Below are 27,331 nucleotides of genomic sequence, written 5' to 3'. Positions count from 1 at the left end.
CAATGTCTGAGAGGTTTAGGTTGGCCCATCCCAGGCATTTATAAATGCATGCTTTACAAATGTAACTTCTTTCCCCACAGAAGAATTCTTAGAACATGCAGTAACATATCAGCAATTTGTGGACAATCCTGCTATCATTGATGACCCTAACCTTGTGGTTAAGATTGGAAATAAGTAAGTATATTTCAGAAAAAAAAAAAAAAAATTACTGTTGTAACAAAGACACTTCTTTGTCACTTCAGTGCATTGCATCAGTATAACTGTAGCAAAAAACCAGGTTTTGAATGTTTGTAGCTTGGATTCATCCAGAAAGAGCCAACTCCCTAGAGAATTCAGGTCCTTCTAGTTACCTTTCCTCCTTTGAATTGAAAATGAAGAGCAGTTTCAGATGACCTGTTACAGCTAACTGACACAGTTTGAATTTCAAGAAGCTGTTATTAAATGCTAATAGTATTCACATTCAATTTACAGAGCAAAAATGAAATATTATGTGAACTTGCTAAGGCTTGCCCTGAGCCAGTTTGAACAATTAATATTTACAGGGATATGTTGGTCTCCTTGCAGTCATTCAGTACCAAGCATTTGTTTTATAGATACTGAATATTTTGCTAATATGCCTCTGTAGAGGTATTGCTTTTTAAGACTTCTCAAACTTCACACACTGAATATGAGGCTTCCACTTCTGCAAGGCTAAGATATTATTTTGTATGTTTATGTTGCTGGCAACAGGGCAGTGCTGTGGTCTAAGCAAGATGCAGCTTTTTGGGGGGTTCTTTAAATTGAGAGTTCTTTGCATCTTACATACAGTGTTAGAGGAGGTATCGTGGCTTTGTGCTGTGCTTGGAGAGGTTTGGCTACCCCTAGACAGACATGGCTCATGCAAAGCTTGATGTACCAGGTGATAGTTCATACTGTGTATGCAGCAGCCTCATACCTGACCCTTTCTGTGGTCTAAGGCGAGTCACTTACTGCTTCCAACACTGTTCTCTGATCTGATTCTAGTATTTGTCTGCCTAATGAATGTATGGGAAGAGAGGAGACCTTAGTGAGGATCCTATGTCGTGTGAGCTTCATCTTCCCTGGACAATGTAGTTGTCCTGCTGTCTGCAACAAGAGTTGAGCCATGTTCAGTGTATAATAGCAGGAGCTTGGCATCCTGCAGACTACAGCCCCTAAGTTTTATGTAATTCATTGATGGAGAAACAGTGAAAAATCTTGTAAAAATGTGGCTTATGCTGTGATAAAGAGCACTATAATAAGGACTGTAGCTGGATAGATGCAGCTGGAGAGTTGTGGTCAACAGCTCTGTCCAGATGGAAGCTGGTAATGAGTGGTGTCCCTGAGGGCTCTGTCTTGGGCCTGGTGCTCTTCAATATCTTTGTCAATGACACAGACAGTGGGACTGAGTGCACCCTCAGCACATTTGCAGGTGACACAAAGCTGAGTGGTGCTGTGGAATCAACAGAAGGAAGTGATACTATCCAGAGGGACCTGGACAAACTTAAGAAAAGGGCCCACAATAAACTTATTAAATTCAAGTTAAAATGGAAGAGGCTGCAGCTGGTTTGCGGCAATTCCAGATGTGAGTACAGGCTGGGAGATGAACTCATTGAGAGCAGCCCTGTAGAGAAGGACTTGGGGGTTCTGGTGAATGAAAATCTGAATGTGAGCCAAGAGTGTGTGTTTGCAGCCCAGAAAGGTAAACATGTCCTGGGCTGCATCCAAAGCAACATGGGCAGATTGAGGGAGCTGATTCTGCCCCTCTGCTCTTTTCTGGTGAGACCCCACCTGCAGTGCTGCATCCAGCTCTGGGGTCCCCAGCATAGGAAGGACATGGAGTTGGAGTGTTGTGGAGTGAGTTGGAGTGAGTCCAGAGGAGGGATATAAAGGTGACCCAAGGGCTGGAGTGCCTCTCTTATAAAGACAGGCTGAGAGAGTTGGGGTTCAGCCTGGAAAAAAGAAGTCTCTGGAGAGACTTCATTGCAGCTTTTTAGTACTTAAAGGGGACTTAAAAAAAAGAGGGAGAGCAACTTTTTATATGGAAATAGTGATAAAATACAGCAGAACAGTTTTTGATTAAAAAAAAAAAAAAAAAAGAGGTCTAGATTAGACATTAGGAGGAGTTCCTTGTTGCTATAAAGATAGTGAGTTATTGAAACAGGTTGTCCAGAGAAGTGGTGGATATGCCATCCCTGAAAGTGCTTAAGGGCAGGTTGGATGGGGCCCTGAGCAACCTGATCTAGTGGAAGGTGTCCCTGCCCAAGGTAGGTGAGTTGGAATTAGATCATCTTTAAGGTCCCTTCCAACCCAATCATTCTGTAATTCTGTGATGACTTGAGTAATGTGTGACAAATACCCTTTCTGCTCAAGGTCTAGCTTCCCTTGCATACCCTGAAAAATAAATATGGTAGATACCTGTGAGCATTCTGTGGAATAAGATGGTCTGTTATTACTAGTGCAGGCAGGAGTTTGACCTGTGCTTCATGGCTTTAAGCTGCCAGGTGGTGAATACCAAGTATATTGTGAATTGGGACTTTGGGATTACAAAATGCTGTAATTGTCTCCCTTGCATGCCCAGGTACTACAACTGGACAACAGCTGGTCCCCTGCTGCTGGCAATGCAGGCATTCCAGAAACCTTTGCCAAAGGTGAGATTGAGCTTGAAGGCTGGTAAGAGGAGGACTTCTGAAATGATGCCACTGATTAAGGGAGGTGAAATGGGTTGTTGTACAAGAGAGTCTGTACATCAGTAAAGCCACATAAGTCTGTCTTATGTTATGGCCTAGATAAGGACTAAGTTTGGTCTGTGAATAGTGTTTGTTTGCTAGGCTAAAGTTATTACAGCTATTTTGAAGTAGGAAAGCTTCTTTTTTACTTCATTAATAGGGATTGTAAACATAAATTATATTGACCCATGTTAGTGTTTGCTGTAGCTGAATACTTGGTGTTTGCTTTCCCTTGTATGTATACATATATTATTAAATACTGAGAAATAACCTCAGTGAATAAGCTTTAAGTACTAGATGAAGAAGGCCTGCAGCTTTTTGTTTCTCAGTTGGTTGTTCATATCCCAGGTAGGTAGTGCCAGATGGCTCTATGACTCTGGGACAACTGTGTGTATTGTCTTATATAAATGTGCTGAAGAAGTTAGTTCAGTGCCACATGATCTGGTTCCATATAGGTGCTCATGACAGAAATACTGTAAATGTATATAAAGAAGTACTATCACCACTATCACTCTGGTGTCCTGGTTAGACATGGATTTAATAAATTTTTGAACCTAAACTTTCCTCCTGCCATTTGCAGTACTTCCCATATATTTGGGATTGTGTGAATTCAAATGCTATCTCTGTTGCCATCAACGTGGAATAAAAATTTCTTAAAGGCCCAGAATACTCTCTGCCAGTGCTTGTTTCTTAGTGCCACATTACCTCTATATGCAGTCATGTGCAGCTGCATGGTACATCCCAATATGAAATAAATTAAGCCTAAAAATCCCAAGTATCTGGTAAACATGGCTTGAATTTCAAAGATGTCACAGAATCAGCTGTTTTGTGCATTGATGCACATGTTCTAGTAGTCATCAAAGGTGGGTTTAATTCCATGGGATTCAAATGCCCACAAAACGTGCATAGTTATCCTTCTCTGTATTTGTTGGGTGCTCACACAGTGTGATTCAGACCTTGATAGGTGCCTATTGGGTCTTCAGTGGCAATAAAAATAATGTAAGGTAACTGCATTTTAAATAAAACACTTCAAAACCTGAGCCAGATGTCTTGGGTTTTGCTTAGGATGGGAAAATAGAAAAAAATATTATAAATTATTTTCCCATAATGTTACAGAGATAGCAATTCTTTCAATAGCTTTATACTTAGGTCGTTATTCATATAGGTTATCAGTTGAGAAAAATCTTCTAGGAGGGTGTAATTCAATGTGCTTGGGATTTTTTAATGGTTAATTTATACTCTGAATGCTGATAACTTTCTAGAGAGTACAGTTTTAATTTAGTGGAGAAGCCAGTATTTATAGTTGGAATAATCTGTATGATTGGAAAGGTTTACTTGGTTTGCTTTATCTCTGAAACTACAATGACTCATTTATGTTACCTGTCATCCTACTAGTTTTCTTCATTACTTTTTCCTTAGAGTTTTAATTTGCTGTAGTAATGAAACTAAGGAATTGAAATACTAAGATACTTTATTAATAAGCAGAGTTTATGAAATGTTTGAAAATGGAAGTTTTTACAAAAAATAATCACTGATGTTATGTAAAATACACTTAAATGCACATCTAATAATAAGCATGTGAATTTCCTCACTAAAAGTCTGTAGGACATTTGCTTGAAGTTGTTTGAGAATCTCCTTGTAACTGTTGTTCTCAATGGTTGCTCTCTATTCTCCACAGCTCCATCTGCTCCCTGTTTTCCTTATTTTGTCTGAGAATCTCAGCTTTATTCCTGTCATTTCTTTTTTCTTCTCATATACTTTAGATAATATAGTGAAGAAAACATATGGAAAAAGGGATCCATTGTGCCACACATTACCTGAACACAGCCCCATCTTAATTGCTAAGAGTTCTTCATTTTTTTTTTTTTTTTAGATCATTAATCAGTATCACAGCTTTCTTTTGGTGACCTGACTTGCAATGGAAGCTATCAGCTCAGAAATACAGTGGCCAAGCTGTTCCAGGGTGTACCAAACCCTGTGGCCACTTACACCATAATATTTTCTCATTCTATCTGTTGCTTCTCTCTTAGTGAAAGAATTCAGCTCCCCCTATTACAGGGCATAAAGTTCCAGCCATTATGGATATTGAAAGAAGCTTTTCTACTGGTGTCTAGTACGTAGAACCAGTAAAAAGTAGAAAAAGTTTATAAAAGAAATAATTCTAACATTTTCAGTCAAATTCAGTGTTATAATTCATAAATTCATAATTCATAAGCTCATAAAAGCTAGTAACTTCTTTGATTTTTTTCTAAACTGATGATTAAATGCAAACTGTAAATAACTCTTGCATGTCAATTTATTATTGTGTTGCATGATGCCTCCTTTAGGAAGTGATTATTTTCTTTTTAATGTATAATTTGTACTAAATAACTTAGAAACAGCAGGTTCTCCATTCTAGACATTATACTAATATCTCTTTATGCTTTTTTTCTTCTTTGATTTGATTTGTTTTTCATTTTCCTTTTAAAAATACCATAAGTATTCATGCTTAAGTTACTTCAGAGCAGCTCTGGATACCATTAGATTTTGCTTTAGTAGAATTTATGGTCCACAGACAGTATGTTTACTTTTATTATATTTATTATCAGTTAAAATTGTGTGTTTGGCACTTTTTCATTTATGTATGTCAGGTTGTCCTTTATTTTGGGTCTTTTTTATGTTACCATCCATTTATCACAGGCAACTGTGGAATCTATCATGAGGGACAAGATGCCCAAGAAAGGTGGAAGATGGTGGTTTTCATGGCGAGGGAGGAACAGCACCATCAAAGAGGTAAGCAGAGTTTATTAAGAAGCAAGCAGATTTTCCTGCTGGCTGCAGTGGGAGGGCTGGGTATCTGCATATTCATCCCTCAGAGCTTTACTTCAGAGGATAGCTTGGTACTCAGTTTGACTGAGGATATACACATTAAACATGGTCTGAAGTCTGGTTTGTTTTGACTTCAGAAAGCTTTGGGTCAGACCCTACCTGAAACATTTGCCTGAAGAGTTTTGGTTGTGCATTTATTTTCATTACAGAGATCTGAGGCAGTAGTATCCAATGTGTTAAATCTGTGTTTGGAAACCTAGAATCCAAGAGTAGTGCCAGTAATTGAAAATTTTCATGCAGATTACCTTCCTTTCTGCATCTTTCTTTTGATGGTCAAAAAGCAGACATATTTGTGAGTAGTGTGAGCTACTCCTAAAACTCAGCAAAATCTAAGATGGCAAACTGACTATATATGTTGGTTTGAAAGTCTTCAGGTTTCTTTTCAGAGCATTAGAAATTTGTGATAACAATCTTAAAGTCATGGGTGAACATTAGAAAACTGAATAAACCAAAGCTGTAAATTAAATGTTGCTGTCTAGTAAAACCTCTTCATGTTAATTTATACTGCTGAAGCATTAGTACTTGAGGGGAAAAAATTACTCCTAATACAATTTTATGGTTGTGTCTCAGTCAAGCACTTCTTTAACCTTGCATGAAACAACCATTTTACTGATCTAAGAGTATGGGGTTCAGATCATGAGATTTTAGTTTTATAGTTGTTTGAAGTTTTTAGGATTTTCTCTGGAAGTATTTGGTTATCTCTTGAGCTGTGGCAACTTTAAATGGAGCTATATAAAGCAGAACTATTCACTAATTAAAAATCTTGTGTACTGACTTCGGTAGTGTTCAGCATCTACTCAAGATAAAAGCAGTTTAGAAAGTTTTACTGGATTAAAGATCTTAATGATTCTATGAAAGGCAATTTGTGGGGATTTTTTTTCCTCCTCCCAAGTCATACTTTCCTTCCTCAGGTGAAATCTAGCTATTTGAGGTGTATGAACTGAGTAGCTATGGAGTTGATCCCAGAACTTCAACAGTACTAGATGTTAAACCTGGTATTCCTCTACTTCTTCCCTGCAAATTATTCAAATTATTAATTATTCTTCTGAGTTTTATAATTGCAGTTTTTAGTTCTTTGTACTGCCTTTATTCTTTAAGGGTTTTATTTTGCCTACAAGCCAAGGGGACAAACATGCTGTTGATTTTTACCAAGTCTGTACAAGACAGAATTTGATTTTCAAATATTTTTCTAAAAACATCTACTTTCTGCTCAATAGGAGATGCACAGCTACTCATACTTGTTTTTTTACAGGAAACAAAGCCAGAGCAAGGTATGAGTGAGGGTGGACTTACAGAAGACTCTTCACAGATGAGCAGGGCAAACAGGTACACCTAAAATTATCTGTAGCTGAAACAAGCAAGGGTTACCATTTAAAAATGAAAGCAAACAAGGAAATACTGTGTCAGTGAAATACTTTTAATTTCTTACTCATTGCACCACATAAATGCAAATGGGAGGCCCTTACCCATGGCAGGGCTGCAGACCTTGGGAGTGCACTCTGGCATTTCTGTGGTTTGGCTGGCAGCTCTGGGACGCACATTCCAGCCCCTTGAAAAACAAACTGTAATTGGAGCAGTTCTCCAAAGCTACATGCATTTCTCTAGAGTTTTTAAGGGAGTATCATAGATGAACCCAAGCTGTTGTCGGATCCCAGTTGCTTAAAATTTTTTATTTATTTGAATTTATGGCCTGACAAATTACTTGGTTACTGCAGATTTTGGAAAGTTAAGGGACTTTCCAGAGTGTTTTTCACAGTCAGTAGTCATGGTTTTCTGTTACTTCTTTCCAGGATTGCAGAAGTCTCTTTCTTCTTGTGCTCCTAACGAATCATGCTGTATAGCCAGAATCTCACCTTGGAGGGTTCTGTAACATGAATTTTAGCTTGCTTTGGAGGGATGAGTTAGCCAGGGACACATCTCCTACCTTGTCCCTTCTCTGTGCATATGGATCTTAATGTAAAGGCATCTTGTTTGTGCTGGCTGCAGTTACAGCTGAAAAGGACCAGATTCAAATACGCTTTATGTTCATTAAGTGAGGTTTGGGGTCACCCTTCTGAAACAAAAAGCTCTCATTCTTTTTGGTGGTCAGTAGTTGCAGTCCCACACCCAAATGTGCTGGAAGGAGGATTCTTCATTCTGTAGGAGATTAGCTGTTGTCTCTGTTGCTTCTCTGAGATTGAGAACCACAGTAAATTGGAAAGGCTGATTTTCTTTTTAAGGATAACAAGTGACATACAGGTCTGCTTCTTACATGGTTGTTTAAAGACAAGCTTTAAAGTGGGAATAAGAGTTCAGGCAGACTAGATTCTGAAATGGGTGTTCTTTGTTTAAATTTTAACTGGCCTTAGAAATCTCTCATTAAAAATTTATTGTTCACAAGCAAAATGTGACAAGTGGGATATTGAGTAAAGCTTTTGAGATCATATGTCACAAAGGAATAGATAGACTTTTAAATGTTGCTAGTCATGACATGCAGTACCTTGATATTGGGTCAAGACTTCCTAACATCAAACAACATCCAGGTGTGATTGAAATAAAAGGCTAAATACTGCTTGTTTTAAAGATTAGATATGTGGAATCTGAAAGAATTTTAACTTGAACCTACAGTGACAGATTTTTTTTTTACTGTAGGAAAACTTTCTTTCTGAGAAAGAATGTCCTTAATAAGTTTCTAAAAAATGGCTGTACAAAACTAATCATTCCATTTAAACAGAATACTGTGAGGAAGCTCAGGTTTTATGACTTTCCATCATTTTATTCTGAAAAGGGTAATCCTGCAAATCCTGGAAAAGAATAATCCAGTTACCTGAAGTTGCTCATTGAAAGAAAAGGAAGAGTTACTTTGTATAATAAAACTTCCATAACCTGCATTTTTTTTAAATTAATTTTTAAATTCTTTGGGGAAGGAGAGAAGAGTAACAGAGAAAACCAGCATAACAAGTGCCTCTTTCTTCTTTTGAGAACAGAGGATATTTTTTGTAGTTATGGTATCTAATGGGTTTTATTTTTTTGTCATATGAGATTTATTTGTTAATATAGTACATTCATTTATATTCATTACATTTAAGTAATATAAACTGTTGTTATAGCCATTCACCTGCCTGTAACAATCCAAGTTTGAATAATGGAGAATGTGTGAATGAAAGTTTGGTGCTTCATTGATATATTAAAACTCATTATATGAATGACCTCCTGTGAGACAGTACTTGGTAGCAGAGAATCAATGACTTATTTGGTGACTCACTGTTAATGCATTTTTAATGGATACTGAGATGCATTTACTGACATGATCACATCATTTTCTGTGTGCAATGTTCCAGAATAAAAGATGAATCTTCTTCAAGCGATGAAGACCCTAGAGCTGCCAAACAAAACCTCGGGTCATTACAAACCAGCTCCAGTCATCTCTCATCATTGTCTGGAATCAGTTACAAAAAATCACTTCGACTCACTTCTGACCAGCTTGTGAGTTAATTTTGCATCCTTGTCCTGAAATGTCATTTCTAATACAACATGAGCCTTTACTGTTATTCAGTCTTCAAAGCTTAATTAGCTCTTATATCTTGCATTTAATTCTCAATCGTTATAGTTTTCAAAAAAGCCTTTGCCCTTCTCTTTTCTGTATTAAAAATGAATGTTGGTTCTTGCAGCAAGTGCTGGGATTTGGAGATGGGATCTCATTTAGAAAAATATCAAAATTAAATTCCAGCATGTGTATTTGTCACCTGAATAAGTGTATTTGAACCACATCCTTTTTTGTAGTATGTGAAACATGTATATGTTAACAGGCCTCTCTTCTTTTTCCTTCCTCTTTTCTTTTTCTCTCATTTGTAGGCAGATAGTTACATTTTGCCTAAATACAGTTTTCTCTTAGTAACTTCGGAAAGAGCTGCTTGTGAATTTATAATGAGGCCAGGCTATTGATTTCTTTGGAGTTTATTAATTTCTTTGAAGCCAATTCTCTTCTTCTGTCATAGAGGTGTTTTGGCTAATGATGACAAAACTGTTGCAGTTTCGTGTTCTGTATATTTCAATTTGATTTGGAAAAATGGGCTACTATAGGGAAATATTCTTGTCATTTTAGGTACAGATAATTAATTTTCTGAAGGAAACCCACACAAGATGTACAGCATTTAACAGCCCATCACTCACTGCCTGGATAATTTGTAAGAAGTGCAGAGTTTTTCACAAGAGACAGATGAGATGTGTTGGTTATTTTCTGTTGCAAAGAGAAAGCAGGGGTTACACAAATAAAATGGGACTTTTCAGTTTCAGAAACCTTGCAGAAATTAGCTGAAGTTAAAGCTGCTCTTAAATTGGTTTCTTGATGAAATGCTGAGATTCATCAGTTACCCTTGAGTTCTGTATTCTCATCCCCTTTTCACTTTTTAACTAATTGAAAAGTTGCAATGAAAGATAATGAAGGAAAAGATATACTAAGAGTATTAAATTCCTACAGGTCTTGGAAAAATGAACAGCTAGATTCGCAAATAGAATCAAATCAGGTGCCCCACATGTCACTAAGTGGCACAGGAGACATTGAAAAGCAGCAAAGTGGGAGAGTTAAGGATAGTTAGTGTAGGCTGAAGGATAATAGTTCATGTGGTGTGAGAGGTTGATTATTGTACAGATGAGATGTAATACTGTAGAATGCAAATCCCCCTAGAAAAGATCTTAATTTATGGAATGTTTTGTTACTCACATTTCTCTCTGCATATAGATCTGTCTTTCAGAATGGGGAACGCTCATAGATGGTTCCTATTCCATCATTTGTTACTGTTTATGTGAACATTTGGGGATTATTTTTTTTTTAAATTTACCTGATTGTGAAACAGAATTTTTTTTGTTTCTTTGTTTTATTTTGTTCTGTAAATGTCTAATATACACCATACAGGGTAAGCTTCTGCTGTTGTTATTTAGAATACCTCTACTGAAAGCAATAAAATTCAGTGTGACCAAATTGGGTTGACTGGTTGAATGCCAGGTGCCCAGCCAAGCCATGCTGTCACTCCCCTTCTCAGTGGGATGGGGGAGAGAGCATAAGCAAATGGATAAGCAAAGAGAAAAACAAGTATATTCTCTACTTCCAACCAGTGAGGGATGCTCCACCACTTCCCAGCAAGCAGGGCTTCAGCTCCAGAAGGCAGACATTGTAAAATAACAAGTACCCTGTTCCTCCTCCTTTCCTGAACTTTTATATCTAGGCTGATGTGGTATGGTATGGAATACCCGTTTGCTTAATTGGGATCATCTGGCCTGGTTGTGTCCCCCACCAGGATCCTGCCCACCCCTAGCCCCTTGATGGGAGAGGAATTTTGGAAAGGCAGTGCTGGTGCTGTGCCAGTGCTGCTCAGCAGTACCCGAATCACAGGGGTGTTACCAGCACCTTTCCAGCTGCCAGTGCAAAGCACAGCACTGTGAGGGTTGCTGTGGGGAAACGAACTCCAGCTCAGCCAGACCTAATACAAATTCCACCCCTTTTGTATCATACTCAGTTCCCACAAAGTCTTCTAATTGTTCCATTGTATTTATTTTTCATTACTGAAATCCTTCCTTATCCACAGATACAACTCATCTACATTCTTAAACCATCTCTATGTCAAACATACATTCTATTAACTACTATCCCATCCTTTCATAAATACATATTACTTTCCCATTTCATGGGCTTCCTCCACCCCTCCAGATCCATGACTTGGGCTCTATTGCACTCAGGATGGGTGGTCAGGACAGGAAAGCAGCATACCTGATTGTTGGGCACTGACACTGGCCCAGCTCATCATTACATTCCCCTTGCTCCTTGCAAGTTTCATTCTTCGTCATGTAATGTAATTAATTCTTCAGTTCATGTAATTCCTGCTGCTTTGCTTCCTGCAGCAGACAACTTGCACCACACATGATTTTTCCCCCAAGGTTAAATCTCCCTGAGGCATAAATTTGGTCTCCCTATCCTTCTGCATTACTCAAGTACACTCTGGTCTTTAGGCAGTAACAATCCTACAAATGGGTTTGCCTTTATGGGAGGAGAAATCCACTCCAGCTTTCCCGGCCAAATACACCAAGGCAATGATCATATGCAGCTTTTACACTGTGTCCATGCTCATTTTGCTGATCATCTTGGTGATAATGTCTTGCAGAAAAGCTTAAAGCTCAAGAATGGCCCCAATGATGTGACCTTTAGTGTTACAACCCAGTATCAAGGCACTTGCCGCTGTGAAGGCACCATTTACCTATGGAATTGGGATGATAAAGTTGTTATTTCTGATATTGATGGAACAATCACACGGTGAGTTCATGAACGTGACAGCATGAACCCTTCATATGCAAGGGTTTCCCCTTTAGTTTAAAGGAAAACATAATTAAAAGGGAATGTTAATAACAGAATCTTCTTATACCAGTGTCTTGGGAGGTTTTGTTTCTTGTTTTTGTTTTTTTGGGTTTTTTTAACTTATTTTTAAATTTGGATTTCAAGCAATACAACAATCTTCAGCTGAATTCTTAATTTAAGACACATGCCATATGTGCCCATTATTTGTCACCTGTTGGTGTTTCATGTTAGTCTTCACAGCAGTTTTGGAGGACCTTCTGCAAAGTCCTAACCTTTTTGTTGTATCACACTTATGAATTAAGTAGTAATTGAAATATGAAGGTGTAATTAAAAAGAAGAAACATGTGAATTTTGTTTTAAATGGCATTCCTGGGGTGATAGGCATTATTACTTAGAAGACTAGATTCCAAAATCAATGTCAGAACTATAATCTCAGAAAGTTTCAGATTAGCACTTTGGATAAAACTCATAATTTTGAAGTGACCAAAATGATTGACTGACTTGCTGGTTTGTATTTATTAGTATATTTAACACTGAGGAAAACAATTGTATGTGGAATGGGAAAAGCACAAAATAAAACCAGAAGCATTGTCTTTTGAAGTGAGACGTTTAATTTGTTTTGAAATCAATTTCTTTCAAAATCAAACTTAGCTATACCTAATTAGGAAAAAGAACAAGGAAAAATAATTTTCGAGAGCAGTCTGAGGGAAATTTAAACACTTGATTTAAACTGAAACTCTCTTCTTTCTTGTGATTTATCCATTCTATGTCAAACTTCTCATTTGGTGTCAATGTAAATTAACATCTCTCCCCACTTTGCTTTCTTAAGCTTCAATAAAGTGAGTGGGATCTATTTTCTCTGCTATTGATCTCCCCAGAGTTACTGAACCACTTCACTTTTCAATGCCAATGCAATTCCATCCTGAGCCACTGCCCACTGTTTCTTCCTCTAAGATGCAAGTTACTCGAGGTGTGGACTTCTTGCTGTGTATCTGTGCAATGCTTAGTCAAGCAAGATGTTCATTTGCACTATTTGTTACTGTAGCGTAAATAATTTTCTCTCATCTAAAGCAGGAAATACATCGAAGCCAGAATAAACATTTCAAAGTAGTTTATACCTGACCAACTCCTGGCTTCATGTGGGGAAGTTAGTTGGAAGTAAGCTAGAATGTGACTTACCTCATACTTTCAATTTCCCATAAACTTCCATTATGGGTAGGCTTGGTTTATTTAGAAAACATTTATCGTGAACCTCAAAATTGTGCTTAGCACTGGTGGCCTCCTAGAAGTCTGGTTGATGGCCTGTGTGCTGTGACTTCTGTGTCACCTTTTGGGGCACAAGCTTACCCATATTGGAGCACAGAAGTGATTTAAACAACATGGCCAAGGATGAGCACGTCAGTCTATCTCAAAAAAAGCGGAATAAACTAATTCTTCTCTGATGACAATCAGTCCCTTACAGAATACCTTATTTTCATTTGCAGCTACCCAAGTAAGTTAGTGAGATTTCTATTAGACTTGACTGTTATTCGGTTTGTTTTTTTCAGTTCAGTTATATTGTTTTCCTTTATTCAGGTCAGATACTTTGGGTCATATTTTGCCAACTCTTGGCAAAGACTGGACACACCAAGGGATTGCAAAGTTGTACCATAAAGTGAGCCAGTGAGTATTAAGTAAATCTCTTCATGCATCTGTGGCTTCTTTGTGTTTATTCATTTGTGTGTAAAAATTTAAATTTCTCTAGGCTTTTCTTAACCTATAAGGGTGACAGTTTCATCAGTATCTTGTCGCTTCAGTGATGCTTACACAGTGTAAACATCTCCTGCGTGATATCCAGAGCAAAACCTGCTTTGTGATAACAAAAGAAGAAGCCCCCCTATTTGTGACTGATGATTGCTCTTCCAACCATCCCAAACAGATACAGACAGTTCCCAAGACTGCATTAATTTGAATGCCTTATGCAATTGCAGCAAGTGGAACTTCCTTGTAAGCTGGGAATTGCAGCAATATTAATTCATAAGATGCTAATACGCCTTCCTTTCATTCCTTGTTGAGGAGACTGTGAAATGCATAAAGACTCTGGCCCAGGTAGTCACTGTAGTTGGAATTCATCTTGCCAAATTTGATTACCTGGAGTTGTGCATGGATGGAACTTAAAGCATACAGAATGAGTCTGTTTGGGGCAGTTCCCTTTCTTTCCAGTGACTAGAAAGGGAGTTCAATGAAACAGCTTTGATTTGAGCTGCCTAAACATTGGTCTTCTAGTCAAGCAAGATAAACCTCATCCTTAAAGCACAGCACAATGTCTTAGTCTTGACTAGAAATCCCCCAGTTATGGATACTCACTGCTAATATTATTGTTATTTTATTTTTATATGAATAACGAGCTTCAAAAACATTGATGATAATCTGCTGGTTATATAATTTATTTTATTTCTTTATGTGAGTGTTGCTAATCCAATGTTAAATTTCAAGGTTGGGAACGATCAGTTTTAATTGGTTATTAAAACCATTGATTAATTTTGAGAGCAGGTGATAAGTAAAAGTTGCTTAAAATGCAGTTTCAAGTTATTGAAAGTCAGTAAGGACCATGCTGCAAAGGGCCTAAAGAAAGGCTTTAACCTGGCAATATCAGTGCTTTAGCTGCTGCATTATAGCCCAGTAACTGACTTGCACTTATATCTGCTGGTCCACGGTAATAAGTACCTTCCATGCCACTGGAGCAGGTAAAGGACTTGGATTCATCACGTTTACTTGTGGCTTTTACATCCTTTGTAATTCTTGGAGAAAGATGAGCATCTTCAAAAAGTAGCTCAATATACCTGGAGTCTAGCCATGTTTAGAAAAAAAATATTTTTTCCCATTAGCTCTTGAGGAAACAGTATCAGCTATAGTATTTGGAAATAGAATCAGCTATGCTTTAGGTCAGTTAATGTTGTTAACATCATATCCAGATATGACCTAAAGCAATTTATTCCAAAACAATGGGGATATTTCCTCTGAATATGAACAGGAGAGAAACAATTAGACTGTACCAGTGTACCATGTGTACCATGACCACACTGTACCATGTGTGTTGATGTGTGGGAATGCCTATAGGTGAGCTACTGCAAAAGTACAGGTGTACTGTTGTTTCCCTGGATACATTTTGCAATATAGTCAAGCCATTGTGTACACAGAAAGATCAAAGAAATTTTTGTAATTACCCATTGAGAGAAATAAAGGAAATGAGGAACAATGAATTGATGTTTCAATGGGTTCAGATGAAATATCTGATTTTAATTTTTACAAGGAGGATTAGTGATTGTTGTTTGCTTTTATTGCAAGAATGTCAGCTTTTCTTATATATTTAAATTACCATAAATGTTTGAAGAGTCTCTGGTACAGATCACAACTCTCTTCTTAGTTAATCTGATTTGTTCTGTCTACTAGAGTTATGCTAAGGTTAGTTTATTGCTTTTTGTTTTACATGGATGATGAATTATACATTATGGATGGTGGAATCTAAATTATGCCAGAGACACTTGTCTGCACATTAGACATACGTGCTCACAAAAAGACAGGACAGATTGGGAATTCACATGCTGAGTTCTGTGCATAACCTCTGTATTACATTTGGAAAAAATGTTAATTAATTTTTTTAATTGCAGTTGTTATTTCTGTGCCTGCCAGCATTATCAGTTGTTAGGGCTTTGATGATCATAAACATAGGGGGAAAAATAGATTTGAGTCATGTTGGTTTTCAAATTAGAGAGTTAATCATGTTGTGGTTAGATATTACAGCTGAACACCATATAAATGCTTAATAGTTAGATCTAATGACCACGCGTGCACTGAATGCAGTATTTATTTGTTTTCTGAAAAGTAATTTTTAATAGAAATTGAAAAGTAAGTTGCTATTAAGTTGACCTAATATCAGAGAGGATTCTGTTCTATCATGAACAGAATCAAAGGTAAGCTGTGACTTATGCCAAAACTTTAATTTCAGTAAAAAGTTAAAGATTACTTCTCATCCTGTGTTTTGAAGCTCAAGTTCTTCCAGCTTGAGGAAATACGTTAGTGCTGCACATCTTTTTTTGCAGAGGCAGGAATGCAACACTGTTAATACAACAAAGGCCAATATACCATTGTGTGCCTTATGCCAAGTGTTTTCCTCTTTTCAGTTAATTCTGAGGAGAGTGGTTCCATCACACAGGGGTGGAAAGGCAAACTTAAGTAATCATAAATCATAAAGAGGAGAAGAGATAAATGAGGTCTCTTAGGTGTAATTAATAAATGCAGCAGGGCTACATGGGTTTTAATTATCCAGTTTTCTGACATAAATGCTTTTACTCCTTTTAAGTTAAGTTTGGGTTAAACATAAGACTTTTTAACAGCCATGATTTGATTTATGTAAAAGTAAACTCTCAAAATTATTAATATCTAAACACCTGCTTTATTTTTACAGTAGTTTCTTCTTTTATATCTGCTCACAGAAATGGATATAAATTTTTGTACTGCTCAGCACGAGCTATTGGAATGGCAGGCATGACCAGAGGATACTTGCACTGGGTCAATGAAAGAGGAACTGTGCTGCCTCAAGGGCCAGTTTTGCTGAGTCCAAGCAGCCTCTTCTCAGCTCTTCACAGGTAATGCAATTTTGCTTTTACAGAGAAGGAAACTGAGGTTGGTGGAGGCTGAATTAACAGGTTTTTTTAAGTGGGAGTGCTTGAAACAATTTCTTTTTTGTTTTTTTTTTCTTTACATATTGGTGCAAAATTTAATTAAGAAGAAATTTTGTTAGACCAAAATACAGTATCTGTTTTTTGCCTAGTTTATATCTTAGATGTATATTAAGGCACAGCTGTGTTCACTGTTTACCAGTAGCTACTGCTTGGTGACTTCATGTATTTAACATCCCATGTTCATATTTGGGTATGGGAGAAATGTATATGTTTTCATTGCAATCACTCTTGTCTTCACCTGTAAGATGTTCCAGTTGGCATGAGTGTATTTTTGTGGAAGGTTATTTCTTGGTGGGTTTTGAAGAAATTAGTGTGAAAATGAAATGAACTTTTTATATTCCTGAGTGCACTGTGGGATTCTTTGAGGACAGTGTTATCTTTTCTAGGTGTTGAACTGTGGTGAGTGAATAATAACAGCCCAGATTATGAATATTGTACCTTCTGTCTAATTCAGTGAAGCATGTCAAGTGATTACTGAAAATATTTTAAGCTGTTAAAAGCTGCTGTGACAGGGTATATTTCATTAGAATTTTTAATGGAAGGTTGTTCAGATGTTCTCCTGATTGAGTGACGTGCTACAGGCTGTCTTACCAGTCATGTTCTAAATATAAGAAACCATGGAGGTATTACAGTGCACTTCTCAGACTGATTAAGTAATAAATGCAGTGGAAGGTAGTTACTGTTATCTTAATCTCCTTGTATCTAGAAATACATTTAAAATTATACCCCTTTTTGGTATCTTGTTTAGACTTAAGGAATGCCTGTCTTTCAGTGTACACTATTGTAACTGCTGAGGTGTATGGGCAATATGTGTGTATGGACTTCACTGTCTTATCCATAGATTTAATCCTTGTAGGTTTGAGATCAGGTGTATGTGACTGAGGAAAGGTGGTTTAATTCATTTTTTTGCACATTCTTAGACATTCATTTATACATGGATCTGCTGTTCCAAAGGGCTGCTTTACTCCTATGAAGCTTCTGTACTATTCACATCTTCCTTGACATATGTGTTGGTGCTAGGAACTTGGATTCTGAGCTTCTTAAGTGCTCTGTGTCATGCTGGCATCTTCCTATGTTATGGGAACTCCAGACTCTGCCACCTGTTCAGTCCTCTTGCCAAGAGAAGCTGTTGTGAAAGGGCTTTTGCCCAGAGATGAGATAACTCCTCTGTTCATTAATGAGTTCTCTATTCTATAAGGAGCAGCTGAAAAGAAATAGAAGATTTGTTTATTCCTTAACTTTTGCTAATTAGCAGTAGTGGAGAACCTGAGTGTAATTCTGTCTTAACAGGCTGAGGTGCTTCTAGCACATATGGTGATTGCAATCCTTTTAAAAATAAAATTTGAAAAACAGCACCATAAACAGTGAGGGCTAATGTAATCTATAAATCATTCTGCAGTTCTCAGGAGGCAGTTTACTTGATAAGAGTTTATGCCTCTTAAGGATTGATTTAGCAGCTACTCCCTGTAATCCACTAGCCTTGCTCAGTAGCTATCATGGTAATGTAGGTTTCAATAGAAGTTTGTTTCATTTATTTATTTACTGTACCCATTATGTAAATTTGGGAATACTGTTTTGTCTTCATGTGCAATCTGACTTCTAAAAGATTTATTGGAGAAGGGTGTATGCCATGCAGCAGTATCTAACTAGGTGAAAACGTTGAATAAAGAAGATTAAATGGTTTCTGATGTATTTCATGTGTTGTACTTATTCAGCTTCCCTTTTTTATTGTTTCAGGGAGGTCATAGAAAAGAAGCCAGAAAAATTTAAAGTTCAGTGTTTGACAGACATCAAAAATTTGTTTTATCCTAACACAGAGCCCTTTTATGCTGCTTTTGGAAACAGACCTGCTGTAAGTAGTAGCTGAATTTATTTCTGTTGCAGAGAACAGAAACTTGCTGTTATTTCATGGTTTGATTTATTAGAAGTTAGAAGCTTTAAATGAGAAATAGGAACATTTTATTAGGCCCTGTACAAAAGAAAATATTAAGGCTCTTCCATGACTAGGATTCAGAGATGGAAGGGTAACAAAGTAACTGTGTTATATCTGCATAAATTAGCAGTTAAGCTTATGTAGAAACAATGATCTCATTTTAATCCCCACAGATACAATATCAGTGAGATACCTGAAGGCAGACAGAAAATATTTCAGATTAATATTGGTGAGACTGACATTTCAAACTCTTAAGTACACTCAGAATATCCCATTGAAGTCAAAAGGTTCTACTCTGTATGGAAAGTGATAAATTGGACATAGAAAAGAAAGTCAGATCTCTGTCACCCATTGGAAGACTGGCTGTTTGGGCTGTAGATGGCTCCTGCTCCTGCCCTGGGGCAAAGAATGCTGTTATGCATGTAGGAAAGGAAACTGTCTTATGAGCTATCATGTGATTGTTCCTGCTTTAAAAGCATTATGTCAGAGGTAACAGAGGTCCTCACTGTCCCATTGCTGTATTGAATTGTTATATTACAGGCAGGTTAGTTTCCATTATCAAGGCACCTTTAAACATACAATTATGAAATAACATTTTTAAAACTTCTGTGATGTTGTATTATGGATAATAACTACCTCTAGTTCAGTTTTTTGAACCTCAGGGAAACATGCATTAAAATAATGATTTTATTCAATAAAAGTTTAAGTAAAAAAGTAAGTTACTCTTTCTAAAGTAATTACTGGTAGCTCACTCCCATGCTTGCTGTCAGAGTGCAGGCTTCAGGTGTGGGATGTGCCATGGGCTTTGTATAGCTCAGGATCACAGCTTTCTCAGTCTTCTAATCTGGGTTTTCTGTTGTTTTTCTGTTCTGGTTGGATTGGTTTTGTTTTTGTTTGTGTGGTTTGTTTTTTTTTTTTTTGTTTGGTTTGTTTTTTCCAAAAAAAAAAAAAAAAGAGGAAATATTTTCTGTACACATGGATGTTACAGGTGTGGACAGTGCGTGGACTGCCACGATGCTGAATTCTTGAAGTGGCTGCTCTTCACTTTTGTGCAGTTACTTAATTTTTTTTTTTTGAACAATCTTTACAATATCAATATAAAACTAAGCTTTGTGGCTTCATTAGCATTCCAGTTTTTCACCATTTTGGCTTTTAAAACCATAATTTATAGTAGCAAAATGGAAATTGGTTTTGCCCTGATCTTCTGGGAGATATTTTCAGCTTTGATTTTGTCAAGCTTTTGTTTAGAACAGATCAAAACTTACTGTTTTCCTTAACAATCTGAATTTCTTAGAAGACATTCTTAATTTTGACTTCTAACTGTACTTCCCATAATTGTATCTTCATTACCTACTGGGGCTCACTGCTGCTGTTTTGACATCTATTTCTTGCTTTCCTTCTTTTCCCTTTGCTCTGACAGAATATGAATATGCCACAAATCTGAACACAGAGGCTAAGTGATGGCTTTTGTATAGACATATTTGTTGTGAATTTTGTGACCTTGTCCTTAAAAAATAATTCCTTAAATAAATGTTTTATGTGTCAGTTGCATTTTAACCTCTGTAACATACTCTGTTTAACCTCTGTTGTAACATACTTGGTACAATGCACACATGACATTAAATATTCTCTGAAAAAAAAATGAAGGTTCTAATGCTCTTACATCAAATGTCATTAGTTCTTTACTGAATGTTATTGTTGTGTCAAGGAAGTTGCTGAAAAGATGAACATGATTTTGATTATAGTTTAAACTGAAGTGGCAAACTTCTTACCTAGCAGCAAATTGTCTGTTTCATGAACATTTCAATAGATTGACTTCATTTGTAACATAATGGAGAATTTCAGGCAAACAATAAGTAGGTAAATTTAGTACCAGTTCTGTGTAAATATGTTCTTTTGTGTAATATATTACAGCAGGATTACACATGATTTTGCAAAGGCAGAATCATGATTTTTTTTTTTTTCTTTTATATTCTTTTTAGGATGTTTATTCATACAAACAAGTGGGGGTTTCTTTAAACAGGATATTTACAGTTAATCCCAAAGGAGAACTTATACAAGAGCATGCAAAGACAAACATCTCATCGTAAGTAATCTCCTATCCCTAACATTAAATTAGTTTGCTGTGCTAACTTATGACTCAAGTTGCCCAAAGATCCATTCAATTTTAGTAAATAAAGATCCTTGGAATACTTCAAAGAAAACAAAAAAGATTTAGAATAAAATACGGATTTTCCACTTCCCTTCAGTTAAAGTTACAAAAAGAAATTTTTTAGCATTTAGTGTAATATAGTCCATCTACTTTAATCGTAAAAGATTTAGAAGTGAATGATTTAGTCTGCGTAAAAATGAGACTCACAGATTTGCTGACACCATCTGCTTCTTCCTGGCCTTTTCAAAATTTCCTTTTTCTGGGTCTCCTATCCAGAAGAGCCAGAAAACAAAATCTGAAGAGAGGGTCAAGTGCTTCCAGCAAGTTCCTTAGGCACTGGCAACCCCTAATAGTGGAATGGCTTTAGTGATGTTAAATGTTGGTGTCCTTAATTGAAGGGGAGCCATATGTGTATAAAATATGAATAATCAGTTGAGCAGGGAGCTGCTTGAGCCAGGCTGGACAGAAATGGAGAAGCAGAATGTGGTGCCTGAATATTTTTAGCAGGTGATCTGGGTGTAAAATGGCATGTTTCTCACTAGGTGAGTGTCATTTGTTACAATGAACGCATTAGAATAAATTTTTTATCCTGTCTGGAAGCTGTGCACCAAAATTAAATTTAGTTTTATTCCTTTGAGGAGGGTGACTTGTCCACCTTGTCCGTTTGTAAATGTAGTCATGCCTTAGTGGTTGGGGACTTAAAAAGAGTTTAATGTAAATGATCTGAAATGGTTCAGCATTATTTTAATTTTTTATTTTCCAGCTATGTCAGACTCTGTGAAGTGGTAGACCACATTTTCCCTTTGCTGAAAAGAAGTCATTCTTCAGACTTCCCTTGTTCTGACACCTACAGCCAGTTCACCTACTGGAGAGAACCTCTGCCACCGTTTGAAACTCAGGATGTACACCCAGCCTCATCTTAACCCCACCTCCAAATCGTTGGTCTCACCTCAAAGAATGGGTTGGCTTGTGTTGGAAGGGCACCACTTGGCTTTTGCTGTTGACAGTTCAGTTGGAATCTGAAGTTGTGAAGTTGAGAGCATTGTATTCTTCCGTTGTGAGCAAACTTAGGAATGCTTTTTCATAACTAGTGAGATTTCCAGGCAAGAGGAGTCTTGCCTGGAATAGGAGTTGCTTTTCTAGGTCCTCTCCTAGCTTCTCAAATTTTGCCATGCACTTCCATTATATAAGGTCAATTAAAAGTGCAGTGCTGTTGGCAGTTAAATATGCCATAAGGTTATAAAGTGATTCCATGTCTGTTCTGCATCACTGAAGCCATCTTCCATCCTGTCAGAACCCCTTGCCTGTAAGGGAGCTGAAGGTGCTCACCATTCCTGACATTATCTGGTGACACAGATAGAGATTGCAATCTGTATATCAAAATTCTTCTCTCTGAAGGAGCAGATGATTCTTCCCCTCTCCCCTTGTTTGACCAACAGCTGTTTAAGAGTTAATTACTGGTCTAGATTCTCAGCAGATGTAAATCACTGTAGCTGTCAAAACCAGTTGAGCTGTGTTTGATTTATTCCAGCCTGTTTTGACATGGGACATTTCTGAGGAAATAAATTATGTGTGATCTAAATAGAAAGTAAATTAAATAGGATTGCCAGATTCTTCCAGTCTCTCTGGGTTTGAGGACTATCATGCTTCAAGAGTAGCTTTTTGGATGAAGATAACTGTGCAAGTGGAAGATACAGGCCACTGTGGATAATGCCCACCTTACTGAAGTGGGTGATTTTCAGTAAACACATCTTTCCCACACACAGTGTGCTGAGGTTGAAGATTTTTTACTGAGCCAAAAATAGTAAGGATTTTATTAAAATGGAATAGTTTTGTTTGAAATATTATTTTGGTTAAAATGTGAATTTTGATGCTGGTGAATGATGCATCTCAGGTTTTTACTATATGGGGGTTTTTTTGCTTTGTTTTGTATCATAAAGAATGGATACTTTTAGTGCAATTTACTCTCCTTTAAGGTAATGAAATCTCCTCCTTTTTCTTTTTTTTTCCTTATTTATCCAGACACAAGCTGTAGATATTGCTTTTGACAGCCTTAAGACTGAACTGTGTGCACAAAAAGCAATACTGTGGATCAGTTGATGACATTTTCCAAATGGTCTGCCTTTACACATTGTGGTACTTAAAATATGGACTCCAAGTGCCCACATGCCAAATGACTTCAAATGTGTTGTAGTTTGGAAAGAAACTTAATTTTTCCTTTTGAAATATACTGAAAAGTCTAATTGCTTTCTGAATGCTGAAGATGCCATCTTGGGCTTCTATGTACATTGTATTTCAGTATGACTGCACTGGTGGTTCACGAGCTGTGGTCTCTACCAGCTTGTGATCTGAGGCTATGGTACATGTTTTGCAGCTGCTTTGTAGTGTTTTCACTTAAAAGTTTAATACCAGGAAGGCAGAGCGGTCCAGAAGAAATTTTAAGATGTGATTATGGTTGGTTATCACCCAGAAATTTGGAAATGGCTGATCTGTGTCACATTTGTTCTGTAACAAGTTCTGGTTTTGCATGTCAAGAGTGATAGCAATGTAGATAGGATGGTAACTCTCTAGTAGGGGTTTTCTAAGTCTTACTACTGAAGACTTTATCTGGGATATTAGTGGGCCAATTTATGATTTCTCTGTGCCTTCAATAGTAATGAAAACAAGTGCAATGCTTTACACAGCTGCAGTGTGCAGTGGAGAGCCCTCCTTAAGTCTTCCTTTCACATGAATGTTGCTACTTCAGACAAGGTAAATGTCCACCTTGGACATACCAGGATTAGACACAAAGAGAAAGAAATGAGTGTTTGACAACCCAGAGCTGATTATGTTCTCTTGAAAGTTTAAAGAAAATGTGAATATCTTTTTACTTAAAGATGTTAGAAATATGAGGTGGATTTCCTGAAAGACAGTCAGTGGGGATTGCAGGTTGCCAAACTGAGATGGTTGCATCTCTAAATATAGCCACACTTTCCTTTAATTAATACTTGTCATTAATGATTGAATAAATGGGTGAATGTACTAGCTGCATCCTATTTAAATTCAGTTTTGGTAAAGGCCTATTTCAAGCCATTTATTATGTAAAATATATAAAATAAAACCAACCCTTCTCTTCAGTGAGATGCTGTCAGTTTTGTGGTTTTTATCCTTAACAGTAGTTAAAATCTATTTTCCGAAGATACTGCACACAGAACTCCCACCAAAAAAGATGGTCCCTGAAAGCTCTCCACAATTAAAACCTGTGATATATTTATTTATAATTCTAAAAATAGGCAATCCAGGGTTGTTTGTTGCCTTTAGTATTTAAAAACAAATTATAGTGTGAATGAGGAACTGTTTTAATTCTGTCAGATTGTGGCCACAGTGCAGTGCTGGTACAGGTAACCCTGAGGTGCTGCAGAATCTGTCCCAGGGTTTTTCAAGACTTGGTTAAACAGGGTTATGGCTGACTTGATCTAGTGTTGGAAACCATCTGCTTCAAGGCTGAAGTTGGACTGCATCACCTCCAGGGGTCCCTTCTGACCAACTTTTCTGTGATTCTGTGACGTTCAGCACTTCACTTCTGACTTGCTGCATCCCCCTTTGTATCTGAAATTGAAGTATAGCTGAACGGTGTCAGGAATGTGTTGCTGTAACTTTTATCAAATTTACTGACAAAAAAGACACTTATATGAAAATCAAGGGATTGACCTGCTAGAAGCATCACCATACTTTTCCAGAAATTATAAGACATTTTGATTGGGTAGCTGAATAATTTTAGCATAATATTTAAACTGCTTTGTTAATTCATATAGAAGAAAAAGGTATGGTTTAAAAAATTGCTACTCTTTCTGTGAAAGAGAAAAATCAATGTTGCTTGTGGTGTAGTGCTGGTTTTTGTTACAGAAAGAATATGGTAACATAAGTATGCAGACACATTAAATCACAGTATATTCTATTAATAAAATACACAGAAACCAGAATATGCAGCAGTGAGGAGTGACTAATGTTTATTTTCTTGGTGCTGATGACCACACCACTCTAGCTGTGTCATGGGAGGGAAAGAGAGTCGTGCTTGTGACATCAGTTACACTGAAGATAAAATGTTATTGCTGTAATTTGGGGAAGGAGGAGAAAGTGGTATTGGGTATTTTTTATTTGTAGATATGGTTTGTTATTATTTGAAAGCTTATTTATATACAGTGTTTATTCTGTATATGTATGTGCTACTGCAGTGATGAAAATAGTTTTAACACTTCATTTTGATCTTCTGAATGCAACAAGGGTAGAAATATATATTGTAATAAAGGCAAAAATAATTTTTTCCTGACTTTTCTATTTTTTTTTTGGTGTTCTTTGATAATGGCAAAGTGCTTTAGCAGAACTGCTGAACCTGTAAAGCATGGCTTTTGTATCTCCAGTCTCCACTGCCTGTTTCTTACTGGGGCTATGCAGTGTAACTTAGATTATTTTGGCTGTTCAGCTGCAGTGGTTTACCCAGAGCCTTTTAAAACTGAAAGAGTTTACTGAAGGAGACGGGGCCAGGATCTGGGCTCTGGCTGTTTTGGGGCATGGGAACATCACCTTGGAGCCAGGAGCAACCAAACGGGAACTGGAGCAGATTGGAGCAGTCAGAAATCCTACCCCACCCCAGAATCTTTTGAATCTTCCTTTTGTCTAATTCCTAGTGTGACATAAGCAAAAGCTGTCCATCTGTTTTGAATGGGGATGTTGTCATCTGTGGCAGTGAGACCAGATAGCCTGTTTTTGTCTACTTTGACATAGGCCATCCTGCTGGGGAGAAGCCAATATCTCTTTTTCCTCCTGTCCCTGAGAATACAGTGCTGCCTTTTGCTCCCACTGGCAGGTTTGCTGAGCAGTCTCACTGCAGTGTAGTGATACTGCCAGGCTCATGCGTGCTGGTACGACAACAAAGATGTTTGGGGCTGATAAGGCTCTGCAGCATCTCAAGTTCTCTGTTAAAAATACAAGAGCAGCTGTATTTGGGCAGCCTGCAGCCACTGCTTCTGCACTCTTCTCTATTTTCTGTATGTCTCTGCCTTGTATAAACATTTACTCTGGAGCTCTGGAGACAAACTTTGAAATGAAGGTGCCCTTTTAATTACGAGTCAGAGAAATGGTGCATTTGCATCAGTGAACCAGTTTTTATAAAGACACCCTCATTGCTCCTGGAATATCCTGTCAATATCCCATTGACACTAGAGATACAGCAGTCTGAGGGAGGAATCTCCTTAGGAGATAAGACCATAAAGTTGTTGGGAGGGGAGTCTTTTGATGCCATGGGGAAGGTAGTGAGTATTTCCTGAATACTACATTTTCATCCTTATAAATAGATAGCCTTAATTCAATATGTGTTGACATCCCATCAGGTACCTCAGGATAGTTCATTGCAAGCGATAGAAGATGGTTGATGTTAAGAGCTAGTGCCTAAAACTGTAAGTAGTATAACTTTCAGCTCTTTTATGAATGCATGAAAAGGTGAAGTCAGAAGGTTGTTCTTAGTGGATTTTTCTTTTTTTTTTTTTTTGTTTTGTTTTGTTTTGTTTGTTTTTTTTTTTTTTTTTTGTTTTCGTAGAAGTCCAGCAAAATATGGTAGTGAAGAGAGTACACTCACAATGCCATGACCTTAGGTAGTCTCACTCTTGTGCTTGTAGTAAACACTCATTGTGTTCAGTAGAATTTTGAAAATACGCAGTCAAAGGGCTGCTTGTAAATGGGAGCCAAGAGATAGTTGGTGCTGAGGAATACAGCTGTTGGATGCTTTGGGAAGAGACCTTCATCAAGACCTTTCCAGCCATTGGGAAATGAGGGAGAAAAATAAAGGTAAAATTATATATATATATATATATATATATATTTTTTTTTTTTTTTTTTTTTTCCTAGGGGTGACTAGAGGAAGGGAACAAAAACAGAACAAGTGGCCAAAAAGCACTTTTTGTTCCTACCTCTGTGCTGACCCTGGGTGGTGCTGGGCCAGGCACTGAGCTCTGCCCTGTGCCTCCTAAGCAGTGCAGCCTAACATCCCGTGTGTCTGCACTGCACAGAAGATATCAGAAAGCCATTTTGGCTTCATTTGCCAGACAGAAGAGAATAGCATTGTACAAAAAGAATTCTATGCTCAAGTGTCCAAGGAGTACTGCTAACAGCAAAACAAAGTTGCAATTGCAGCTAAATTTTAAGCTTATGCAAGGACTAGGGCTTCTCTTTATTATTATTATTTCATGAACTTGGGAAGCAAAGTTTTCACCTGTAATATCTGCACCTCAGTTGTACCACGCATGCATCCTCTTACTACAGCTTGCCTCAGTGAATAAATACATACATCATCATTTTTCAGCCTAGTTTAGCAACTGTTTAACTCATCCCTCCCTAAGATCAAACTTATGCATATTCTTAAACACTTTGCTGGATTAAGCCAGCTAATTCCAAGAAAACTCTGCATCAGGGTGATACAGTTTCTGAGCTGAAGAATTGATCTCGCTTTACTAATGGTTACCCTTGGACCGGTTTTTAGCCTCCAGCACTGTCAGGTGTTCTGCCTACTGCCAGCAATCTATTTATTGATACAGGAAATCCATTTTGCCTTGCCTTGCTTTTAAT

General features: G+C 37.3%; 1 protein-coding gene across 4 annotated transcripts in view; it reads left to right on the top strand.

The window, feature by feature from the left end:
- Positions 1-25,034, top strand: part of LPIN1 (lipin 1) — an 80,460-nt gene extending 55,426 nt beyond the window's left edge. For 3 of the 4 annotated variants that reach the window (XM_056487792.1, XM_056487791.1, XM_056487794.1), the window contains 11 exons: positions 81-174; positions 2,579-2,648; positions 5,406-5,498; positions 6,847-6,920; positions 8,915-9,059; positions 11,732-11,880; positions 13,498-13,584; positions 16,398-16,550; positions 18,384-18,498; positions 20,562-20,665; positions 21,495-25,034. In XM_056487792.1, coding sequence (XP_056343767.1) covers positions 81-174; positions 2,579-2,648; positions 5,406-5,498; positions 6,847-6,920; positions 8,915-9,059; positions 11,732-11,880; positions 13,498-13,584; positions 16,398-16,550; positions 18,384-18,498; positions 20,562-20,665; positions 21,495-21,654 — 1,244 coding nt within the window. In that variant the 3' untranslated portion in view covers positions 21,655-25,034. Of the gene's footprint in view, positions 1-80; positions 175-2,578; positions 2,649-5,405; positions 5,499-6,846; positions 6,921-8,914; positions 9,060-11,731; positions 11,881-13,497; positions 13,585-16,369; positions 16,551-18,383; positions 18,499-20,561; positions 20,666-21,494 lie in introns of those variants that run through there. The other variant, XM_056487793.1, reaches the window with a different exon arrangement.
- Positions 25,035-27,331: the final 2,297 nt, after the last annotated feature.

This window comes from Oenanthe melanoleuca, chromosome 3, assembly GCF_029582105.1.
Source record: "Oenanthe melanoleuca isolate GR-GAL-2019-014 chromosome 3, OMel1.0, whole genome shotgun sequence".
Lineage (NCBI taxonomy): Eukaryota > Metazoa > Chordata > Aves > Passeriformes > Muscicapidae > Oenanthe > Oenanthe melanoleuca.
This window is presented reverse-complemented; position numbering and strand designations above follow the sequence as displayed.